At 42.5% G+C, this 12,124-nt stretch overlaps 1 protein-coding gene across 2 annotated transcripts in view; it reads left to right on the forward strand.

Moving 5' to 3' along the window:
- Positions 1-12,124, forward strand: part of prkar1b (protein kinase, cAMP-dependent, regulatory, type I, beta) — a 110,350-nt gene that overhangs the window by 86,695 nt on the left and 11,531 nt on the right. For both annotated transcript variants that reach the window (XM_033645293.2, XM_033645294.2), the window contains 2 exons: positions 4,248-4,308; positions 6,760-6,881. In XM_033645293.2, coding sequence (XP_033501184.1) covers positions 4,248-4,308; positions 6,760-6,881 — 183 coding nt within the window. The remainder of the gene's footprint in view (positions 1-4,247; positions 4,309-6,759; positions 6,882-12,124) is intronic.

Genomic DNA, 12,124 nt, shown 5'->3' on the forward strand with positions numbered 1-12,124 from the left:
ATTTTGAGGACTCTCAGAAACTCTGAGGAGCATTTTCACAGTTATTTAATATTTCATAGACTAAACAGTTCATCAGGTTATCAAAAAATTGAATGATTGATTGATTATGAATATAACATTTAATTCTAGCTCAATTTTATAGCATCCACATGTTTGCATTTGCCCCTGAAGACATCAGTTCTAATTCTTCCTTTAGCCTGTACCTTGTGCCACGACCCAATGGCAAAAATGACATATACCCATACCATTCAGCATCATCCAAACTGGCCTTGAAGCAATTTCAGCCACTGAGCATGCTGATAACAATATGAATATGTCCGTAATCTCACTTTACCCCCTCACCGCCTCCTTATCCTGGAGTGCATTTAGTAAACAATGTGATACCATTCCCTGTGATAAACACACTCTCCATTGTGTTGCTGCCAGTCATACAATACCCACCTTGTTGTGTCATCTCAGTCTTTAAATGCACACAGCTACAGACAAAGCCATTAACAAACTGGCAGATCACTGTCAACAAACAGAACACAAGACGAAATGAGACAAGGAGGAATGATACCAAGAAATAAGGAGGGATGTGTTTCGCATTGGACAGAGATGAAGGTGATGGGAATGAGGCGTGAGGTACGGTTGGTTTAGTCTGGCTTGACTCCACACCTCAACTCTTTGATGATCCTACCTCAAAGACGGCTAACAGACACAGAGGCTGGTTCATCTTTAACCGCGGGAGGAGCGAACACATTAGGGCCAACAACAGGAGTAGGGGAGTTTTGTACATGAAACATGTGCTCAGGCCCTCCCAAGTAGACAGGAAGGATAAGGACAGATAAAAAGAATGCAAAGAGAGAAAAAAAAATGATGAAATGATGTGCACCAACAAAATGAATGATGAAATTTTAGAATCAGAAATTTGGAGAAGTATCATTTTCATTCCATCCAGCCCAGTCAACCCCCATGTTGGCCCACCCAGCCCTTCCTACACCAGTCGCATAAATCAGACCTGCTGTGTAATGTAATGTTATGTACGCATGGTAAGCCTTTAAGCCCAGCAAGTCTGTCTGAGGAGCTCTATGGGGAGGCTATGAAATCAGGGGACCAACTCCACATTTTTGTGGAAGGTGCATGTGTGTGTTTGTGCGAGATTGTGTTAGAGGTAGAGTATACATGTGTGAGTGTTTGTATTTGCTTGCTTAATGAGCATGAAGTTTCTTCTCTGCAGAGACAGCAACGAAACATAAGTGGCAGAACTTAAAACAGACTGCACGCTCCCGCACACACACACACACACACACACACACACTCTCAAATCATTTATCCAGGAGGGAGGCGATGCAGGCTAGAATTCCTTTAATCAAGTTGTTTACGATTTTGAGCTTGACGTTGGCTCACTTGGGAACATTTTCTCCCCTTTTAAGACAAAATGTGAAATTATATGAAATTAGAGGCAGCAGCGGGACTCAGGCACTTATGCACTAAAGACACCCCAAGCCTCAATATATCATTTCCATATGCAGAGGCAGACACAGGGCGGACAAGATTGTCTCTCCTCACTCTCTCTGTTTCTCTTTATGTTCCCGCTTTCTCCGAGCGGTTCTGTGCAACGAAGGAGGGGGAAAAAACGGAGAAATGCAGTTAGAGAAGGGGGTCCTCTGGGTCTAGACTTGTCAGGAAGCACCTGACGTTCATAGCAGAGGCAGCGAGGGGAAAGTCCCCATGCCTGGTGGGTGGGGTGGGCCACACACACGCACAGACACACACACAAGCGATGAAAATTACCACACAAGTCATACACACCTCCATTAGTGTGACCTCATGAACTGTGTCTAAAATGTTGGTGATAGATTACCCCATACTGGAATTTTAATTTGAATGTCTCCATAATCTATAATGTAATATGACACTACTGATTTTTGTTGAATTTGGAATTTTGATGAAATTTAATTAACAGAAAAAGGAAAGTAGAAAAAGAAAGAAAGAGAGATCTTACATTGACCATATCAAAACATAATGACACGTTTAATTAGTGAAAATAATGATCTTTATTGACAAAATCTTTTCATTATCAAAGTTAAAACATTGTTTCAGTTACTACTCTATGATTGTATACCTTTTCTTCCTCTGACCACGCTTTTCTTTTCTTCTTTTCCTCTGCCATTTTTTTTGACTATCTAACTATGAGCCAACTTTGTAAGATGACAACAAGAATCAGAAGCATGAGTCCAAGTAAACAAACAATCTCCATGAACACTTTTACCTCTGTAATATCTCTTTCAATGCAGTGAGTGACTTAACAGTTCAATGGCGATTCGGTGCGACTGTGTAAGCCCCTCAGCTAAGGAGAAATTAAGCTTTAAGTGTCATACTTAAGGAGAAAACTGAGGGTGTTTTGTGCAAACGGTATTTTGCGTAAGTAAAAGTTCTAGAATATAAGTATTATCAGAAAAATATAGTTAAAGGTCTGGTGTAAGATTAAGATGGATTTAGTGGTGTCTAGTGGTGAGGATTACAGATTTCAACCAGCTTAAACTTCTCCTGGTTAGAATTCCCTCAGTGTTAATTGTTCAGGAGATGTTTACCAGGAGCAGAATTATCCACAGAGGTCTCGTCCTCTCCAAAGCAAACAAATCCAGTGATTTAAACCAGTAAAAACACTGAATAAAGCAGTTTATGTTACAAATCAGTGTTTATTTAATGATGTTTGGCTTGTCACAGATGGGCCACTAGCCCACTACTCACCTTTTTTGCCTGATGACTTAAGATCCAGGCGTTCAGGATGTTTTTACCAGGAGCTGAATAAGGGATGTCCCAATCCAGCTTTTCCACTTCCAATCCGATACCGATATTACAGCCTTGAGTTTTGGCTGATACCGATACCGATTCCGATCCAAGCACGTATTATACATATTCACTTATTTTGTTGTCAGTCATGTTAGAAAAGGTTTGATCAAGCACTATTACTCTAACAAGAACAACTACTTAATCAGGTTAGTTAGAATGATCCACAACAGTTAGTGTGAGAAACTGACCTGTTTATTGTTAACAGGGTTAAATAAACAAACTTTAAACTTGAACATTAACATTAAATAAAAAATATAGCTGGTTTGCTTTGGCTGCTTTGGCCCCTTAATAAATAGAAAATAAATCAACACAAGAAATCTTTAAAATGTCTAACAATGAAATTAAAATAGCAGCAAGACTACACACACTTGTGCTTTGGCCCCCTAATAAATAAAAAAAAGATTAACACCACAATACATTGTTGGCATTAAACAAACAATGCAGCCTTTCCTTTTCAGTTATTTTAGTAGTCAGTGCCAGCCTCATGCACAGGCACACAATATTTTACAACTGTTTAAACAAGCAATAGTCCATCCATGGCTCCAATTTCACTAATTGTGCCCAAAACAATGCCATCAGTGCTCTTTACTTAAACAGTAAGAGTGTAAACCAAATAAAAATATCCCTCTCAAAAAAACAGATCAGAAAACAAATAGTTAATAGTTAACTAAATTGACCGCTACTCTTCCTACCCTTCCCTCCGTGTGTGTCTGCCGCATGGTCTGCCATCTGCATGCTGGCCTGGTGGATTGATAGTAAGAGCTGGAGCGGATCACTGGAATGGACTGCTTGAATCACGGAGCGCTGGGCTGGCCGGAAAACCTGGAGCGGATTCCATGAAAAACTGGATCGGAGTTCTTGGATCAGCATTTTTCCATGCAGTCCGATCCGATGCCGATACCCGTTTTTTGCTAATATCGGCGGCCGATACCGATCCGAATATCCCTAAGCCGAATTATCCACAGAGATCTCTTCTTCTCTAAAGCAAACAGACCCAGTGATTTAAACCGGTAAAACACTGAATAAAGCAGTTTTACCTTACAAATCAGTGTTTTTCTGATGCTGTTCGACACAGCAGGGCTGCTAACTGCGATGCCCGACATGAAAATGCGTCTTTCTAGAGTTCTAGTGTTTGGTTTGTACGTTCTGGGCAACTGTAGAGGCAACAAAAACACAACAGTTTTTATTTTCAGGTGATTACACGCTAAAGAAAACATACTTATTTTATAATACCTCATTTCTTCCAGTATATCACCCTCTATCCTACACACTGCACCTTTAAATCAGTTCCTCTTCTTGAAACCATGATCACAATGTTTTGCAGGATAATCCCAATATTCAATTTTACATACGCTTTCAGAGTGTGTGTGTGTCTAATGCTGAATGTCTCTCCTGTGTTTGTCTTACAGGGCAGCACACTGAGGAAGAGAAAGATGTATGAAGAGTTCCTCAGCAAGGTTTCCATCCTTGGTAGGTCTGAATGTCTAAAAATGTATCATGTAATGAGCATGCCATGTTTCTGCTATACCCTTTATTTCTTGCATTTAGGAATGTGGTGTAGTGTGGATTGTGTTTGCACGTGTATGCTACGCATTAATTTTAAACACCAGGTCAGAGAGTCCAGAGTGCAGGCAGTTAAATCTGCCGGGTGCAACATATACTGTAGATTTGCCCACATAAACACAGGCGCACGTTGTCACACAAGGCCCACAGCTGAGTAAGGTCTGTGTGTACAGTCCTAATCTTCTCGCACTGTTCATACTAAAGCCAGTCACACACTGCAATGTCGCTGTGTGGACAATTAAAGAATAGGGAGTTAACATAAGCCTCTCTTTTCCCACTGGAATTTGGATCACACCAGCCTGCACAGGCCGTCGGAGGAACAGCGAATGAGATTCATTCAAAACGAGTTGCAATTGGAACTGACATCTCATCCCCTTCCACTTGATCGTGTGTGTGTGGTGTATGGAGTAAGGCCATGCCCCCTGTACAGAGTTATTAGCTGGCTGAGTAAACACATACACTCAATTCAGGTCTTAGGAGAGAGTCTCTGCGAGATCCACTCTCTTTTCATTCACCTCCTTTCTTCTGCGTCTCCCTTTTTGACAGCCTTGTCGAGGCCTGTATTCAAAAGCCCGCCTCCCTCTTCCAAGTGCTTTTCCTCTCTTCATCCCTCTTTCTGTCGCTCCGCTTCTCCGCTCCACCTCTTTGAATTGGAGGAGGGGTCGGAGGCGGGAGTGTTTTTGTTTGTCTTTGATTTTCCAGATAGCCACGAAATTGGGTACAAGCCCTTGATGTCGAGGAGTGAAGGAGGGGGTGAAAAACAACATGTTCTTTGTCACACATCCCAGTGGCCAATTCCCTGTGTAACATACCATGTATGTGTGTTGCAAGGTGATCCAAGTGGGTTCAGGCTCTGCGGAGCGTGAAATGTAGGTTCTTTGGTCGACACATTTGTGTATCGTGTTACATGCCGAGCTGTTAAGGATCACTACTATAGGACCTGCTGCCTTTAGCTTCCAGCCAGACAGAGGACATCCATCTGGGGCCGGCAGACACCGCGGCCCCACTAGAGGGGACACTGGACACCTCCGACTGATCAGACTTCACCTTAGTTAATCCTAAGAACATACACATTTACACACTGGGATCGGTTACTGAGCACATCAGGAGACAATGGTCTCAGACAAAGAGAATCTGCGGTAGTTTACGCCTCTAACTCACGTCTTAGTCAAATCAAAACACTGAATCACCCTGTTATCCAGACAAAACTCAAGATGAGGAGTCTTTTTGCTGCAGATAAGTCACATTCCACTCGTAGATTTATAGACTCTGAAGATAAGGCAACAGTAATCCACCGAATTGTGAAAGAAGGATGTGCTCATTTGGTGAATCATCTGTGTGGCGGTATTTAGTTATTAGTGGCTCCTCTTGCTATATATATCAATAGTTCTGAGTTGCTGAAAACTCCTCTGGTTGGAACATTTTTCCCAGTGAAGATGTGTGACCGTCTGTGTTTTTGGTTTCTGTGTGAATACCAACAGCTTCTAGAAATATCCCGGGGCTAACCACGTCACTGTACATGTGGTCGGACAGTCGGAAAGACAGCTGTCGCCACCAGCTCTCAGGATCAACAAAAACTGAGAAAGATAGATTCTATCACAGGTTTTGGCAGGACATGTTTCACAAGTCATGCACATTTAATAGAGCCTTAGAAATAAATGTCTATTCTGAGGTTTCACAGTTGCTTATCGCTCAATCTAAATGGTTTTAGCTATATATTTTCAGTTGATTTAATAGCTGTTAATACAACCTATACTAATATAAGTCCTGTCCCTGAGGTGTAGCTGAATAACAGAGGGGAAATATTCAGTTTCAAAACAGCATTAGATTCTCTTGATGAATCTCAGCCACTGAACCGACAGTACTCTCACTATGGTTTGCATTACACTTCATTTTTTTTGGATTACATCTCACACTGTAAGTACATCCTCTACATATTAACTTTACAAGCACCAAGCACATGCTCTTATCTGTGCCAGTTTACACCGAGCGATCATGTCTTTGGGATAAAACTTTAGATCCTTCTGTTATTGTATGGTCAGCTCTCTGTCAGCACACCCCACAATCTGCAGAACTGAGGTCTTACAGATTAAGGTGTTAGTTTAAAGGTGTTTTAGCTCCATGAGGCTCCATGAGAAGAGGGAGGAGGCAAGGGGGATCTGAGATGTAACGGTCCCTGATGAATGACTGGATTAGACCAAAGTAGGAATGATCGTTCCCACCAGTTTAGTAGAGTTTAGCAAGAGACATCATCTCAGATCACAGAACACACTAAAAACACAGAGAATACATGTTTATTTATCTGCTGTTGTATTCATCAGTGTAAATAACACATTGTTCTCACTGATCTGCTCACAGAGTCTTTGGATAAGTGGGAACGTCTGACTGTGGCCGATGCTCTGGAGCCTGTTCAGTTTGAGGATGGAGAGAAGATAGTGGTGCAGGGAGAACCTGGTGATGACTTCTTCATTATTACAGAGGTAAGGTCTGCGGGAGGACTGTGTGTGTTTGTAGGTTACAAGGGGCAACCTCCAGGGCTGAAAAATAAAGCCGACGTAGAAGTGCCAAAAAATGCAGTTCTTTGAATGGCCGCTTGAGGCTGGCTCCAAGAGTGAGTCAATCCCCATTAAGGCTGCCCCCGACTAAGAATCTTCCTAGTCAACCAATAGTCATCATTTAGGGCCATTAGACAACGAGTTGCCTGCATGTTTACGATATTAATTCAATTTTTAAATGATATATTTTGGGCGGGGCAACACAATGGTTTGAGTTGAAGGTCTGAGAAAGAATAGTCTCAGTAACATTGTTAACACTAAAACCGTACTAATGAACCTTCATTAATATAGGCCTATATTTTATCTACAAGTGCACGTCACACACTGAGCGAGCCGCCTGTTAATGATGCTGTCGGCAAAGCAGTAATGATTGTGCTAAGTGGCTAATGGGCATGTAGTTACTTCCATGTTTCAAATGATACGTCATGTTTGTAGTCGACCAATGAAGATGAGTTTACATATCACCTTGGGTTCGTCCTTTCAAATTAAATTCCCACATGGTCCAGTCATATAGGTTTTGACTTATTTCGACAAGGCGCAGCTCCGAATAGTTTCATGTTTTGTTTTGTTTTGTTTATTTTTTTCTGCGACTAAGCGACCAATGAAATCTTGCCAACTAACAACCATTCTGGTTGACTAGCATTTGGTCGACTATTAGGGGGCAGCCCTAATCCCCATAGATTCACATGTTAAAATGTGAAACTTTCCAGCAGAAATAATAATAATAAAATAAATAAATAAAAAAGGTTTTGGTCTCTATAGCTAATTTCGCTGTTCATCACAACTGTACAGGAGGTGAATTCTTGAATAACTCACCTGTTTACATTTTATTAAAGCTTAAAGTTACGCATAATTAAGGGCGTGGCCACTTTGAGGATCAGGTTTGTGCCATCTGTTGACAATTTGCTACCACGGTGACAACACTGGTTAGGTAACGTAACCATGGCGTAACCCCAGATTTATTGAGTAAAGGTGTAGCCATGACTGTCACCATTTCAGTGTGTTTTTAGTTTATTAAAGTGTAATTGTAACATGTTGGTTGTCTCAAAGTCTTAGTAAGACCCTTTATATAGAGTCGGATGTTCAATTTTTTGTGGTACATTTTGTTTTTGTGGCTGTTTTTCACTTGTGAAACGTAGCATTAGCATTAACCCCATGGACTATATGCACCATGCTAACCAAGACAGCTAGCACTAGAGTTAGCGCCATCCTCTCGTCCAAACATGGTCACCTCTGGCTCAAAAAATCCAAGATGGTGACAGTCAAAATGTCAAACTCAAGGCTTCAAAATTGGAGTCATCATAATGGATGACATCACGGTGGCTATATCAATTAATTTATAGTCTGTGGTGTTTTGCTATTGTGGATATCTTGAAGAAAAAGCAGAAATAGCTCAGTAGGACAGGATGTGTAATAACTTTCTTTTAATGTTACATTTCCTGTTAACACATGGGGCCCAAAACCATGCATGTGTCATCAGGTGGGCGCCTGGGGTTGATGTACATGTCATCATGCAGAGACGTTGGTGGGCTCTTTGCTGAGGTCCGAACGGATCCCAGTTTATTGCCACCAGCAGACAGACTACCCGGTGTTGTTCCCCTGCCCCGGCCCGCAACCACGACTCCTGTGTGAAAAACGCATCCCCCTCACACTGCAAGCTCTGTGGAAGTGGGGCCCCTGGTGCTGCTTCATAAAGGGCCCCCTGCCTGTCATTCTAACACACTTTTGATTAACTCCATACTTACACAGCTTTCACCAGGGTCAAGTCAAGAGGGCCCTGTGTGTTGAAGGGGCGGGGGCCCAATCTGCTGTCCTCCTCCTCCCCTCGCCTCTCATTCTCAGACTTACTTTAAGGTTCGTCTCTGTCAGTAGCTTTGTCTGTTGCACAGTAGCTCTAGAGAGCAGTGCATTGGTTACAGTGTATGGGAGTGGTTAGGTGCGGTTAAGCCAGAGAAGGATTTTATCAAAGGTGCTGAGTGATCTATCGCTCCTTATCCCTCCTTTGACTCGCTCTGGTTCTTTCTCTCCACCTGTGCCCCTCCAGCACAGCACTCCTCCTTTATATCTTTCTTTGATCTATCCTTTCACTCTCTTAGTTCTGCTTCTCTTCAAAGTTATTATACATTGCAGTTTCTAAGTATTTGGACAGTGATATATTTCCAGTTGTAATGGCACCCATCCAGCGCATTAAATTTGAAATATAACAAGGTTAAAGTTCTGACTCTCTACTTAAGAGTTTTGATGGAGGGCACATCTATGTTGGGTGAATGGCGTAACACTTGGTGTGGCCCTTTTTCTGCACAAACCCAATGCAATAAATCAACTTAGCATGTGTTTAACTTGCTGAAAAAGGAAAGCAAAAATGGTAAAAAGCATCTGAAACCAGCAAAAACTGAAGACGGCTGCAGTTCAGCCCTCGCAGTGCACAACTAGGGAAGAAGATATGTTAGCAGGAAGTAAGTGATTGCAAAGAATGTACAAAACATGGCTTCCTACATTATTTGTCCGATGTGAGGACTGTTTAGACCAATTAAAGAGAGACAATAGGCATTTTTGGAGCAGAGAAACTTTTTAAAAAAAAAAGGTTTATGAACCCCCCTTTTTCATTGTGCCCGCAATAAATGAACCAGGGATGATTGTAGGTCTTAGAATGCCATTTTTCTATTTAGTGTCTTAGTCTATGTATGGATGAAATATGTATTTGTTTTGTCGTGTCTTGTTTTGCAGTGGTTTATTTTATTATTATTGAGTCTCGTTTTAAACATATGTGCCCACTGCATATGGTGGAGCATGTTTATGTTGACAACCAAGGCCAGCTGCATATGTTATGATGAAGAGATTGGTGGTTCATGGTGGGGGGGTTGTATGCATATTTGTGATATATGTTGTGATGCATTTTATTTTGTATTGTTAATCAGAAAAAAAAAAACTATTTCAGAGTAGGTACTCTCGCAGCATGAGAGGAAGTATGATCAAACATGTGAGCCAAGGCAGTGCTGACAACCGCCATTTTTAAAAACTCCTTAGCTGTGTAAACAACAGACGTCACAAAGCATGAACAACAGCTCATAAAAATTGGAAAAAAAAAAAAAACGTAGAAGAAAGCACTGATAAATGAACCAATAATGAAGTCCAGGCTTTACTGAACATATCTGGGGCCTTTCTGCCTTTCCTCGGGCCTACAAAGAAAGCCTTTTTCATATGCCTATGTGGAAAGCATAAGGCGGAGAGAGCACACCTCTCTGCCCTTCAACGTGCAAACAAGGAAAGCCTGAGGCATAGAGAGTACACCTCTCTGCCCTTCAACGTGCAAACAAGCCTGAGGCATAGAGAGCACACCTCTCTGCCCTTCAACGTGCAAACAAGGAAAGCCTGAGGCAGAGAACAAACCTCTCTGCCCATCCATGTGCCTACATGGAAAGCCTAAGGCAGGGAGAGCAGCAGCAAAGACCCGCCTGGGAACAGAACAGAGCATGATCATTTTTGAACGATGATGACAGACTACCTCTGCCTGCTGCTAAGGAGAGTTATTTCCTCTCATGCAGGTGCAGAATGTACATTCTAGTTGATCATTGGCTGTAATCTTTGCAATGTGTGCAAGTGCAACTTTTTGTCCGTAACACAGGCAACGTGAAGAGAAGCAACAGTTATTTGATGTCAGTTTGGTGTGTCTGGGCCTTAAAGCTGAAAGTTGACATTTGTCATGTCAAATATTCTTAAGTGCAAAACAACAAAATATGCATCCCTGTCCAAACATTTATAGACTGCACTGTATATATCTTTACCTCACATTACCCGACTAGTGTTGGTCAAGTTTGAAGCCTCCAACTGAGGCCTCGTGATGCTGCAGAAATCTTTAAAAGCCAGTTTGACGATGCAGAAAATGAACCAAATTGGGGTTTAGGACACAAATATAGCAGTCACTTTAGCTATGCATGACTCATCAAACTGAGACTTGTACATCCCAGAGAGGACAGAGGCAAAATTAGCCAAGAAATCTGGGGGATTATTGGATGGAGAGACAGAGCAGGAAGAGGAGATGAAGGAGGAAAGACAGGGATGAAGTCGTAGCAGGCAGGCACCTCACTCCAGTATGTGTCACTGCAGACACTGAGCCTCACCCATCAGTAGTTTTTGTCTCTTTCTTTAATCCCTTTTCCCCTTTCTCCTATCCTTCATTTTCCCCTAAGCTCTCCTTCTCTCAGTCCCTCCCTTCCTTGCTGTCTCTCCTACTCTCTCCGTCTCTCATGCAGCAGGGCCTGACTTTCCCAGAGCAGGGTGGACTGTGGTGGAATGTGTGTTGCTGACTTTCACACGGGGTCAGGAGACCCAGCCTCCCGGGAGGGAGACGAGAGAGAGAAAGAGAGAGGAAGGATGAGTAACAGAGGGCAGGGAGGGACATATAGGGAGAGGAGGTTGATTCAGAAAGGACCACAAGAAAGGTGGGAGAGAACGATTTTGTCCTACAGTGAGATCCGTCTCGCAAAAACTTTACTCACTCACCATCCTCTCCTCTTTTTCTCTATGTGCACACCTTTAATTCTTTTACTTAAACCAGCTTGTGATGTCAGTGCTTTGTTCAGCCAGAGCTCATTCTCACTCCTATCGTCTCCCTCTTCCTCTGTCTCTTCTCACTCTCTCGTTGTTTCTGCGGTTTCGGAGCATCAGCCAAACACAAACCCCACAATCACTAATTACATGCTGCTGATGGGGAGGATTAACAAAAGGGGGGGCATAGAGGCATCACTTTCTTTGCCTGCCTGGGAGGAATAGAGCCCTAATGAAAAGTGACATGTTTACATTTTTTTTCTTTCTCGCACTGTACAAACAAGCTTTTACAGAACTCCGGGGCCGTGAAGACTCAGCCTCACCTTCCCTCGCATCCCCTCCTTCCTTTCTTTCCTCCATTTCATCCTGTCTTCAGGACTTATGCCCCTGCTTACCCAACATGCACATTCTTGGTCTCTCATGCTCACACTCAAGCCGAGCACCCTGTCCTCTGTGCTCTCACCACTGCCATGGGCAGATTATGAGACAATGGGCGTCTGGACACAGATATGCAAAAGGCTCCACCACCTTTGGCTTTGTGGGGGTTTTACCTTTTTTTTTCATGCATCTTTTTGTGTTTCTGTGTCTCTTTGTAGTCGTTAGATGTTTGAGGTCACTTT

This window comes from Epinephelus lanceolatus, chromosome 18 (genome assembly GCF_041903045.1).
Source record: "Epinephelus lanceolatus isolate andai-2023 chromosome 18, ASM4190304v1, whole genome shotgun sequence".
NCBI classification, from domain to species: domain Eukaryota; kingdom Metazoa; phylum Chordata; class Actinopteri; order Perciformes; family Serranidae; genus Epinephelus; species Epinephelus lanceolatus.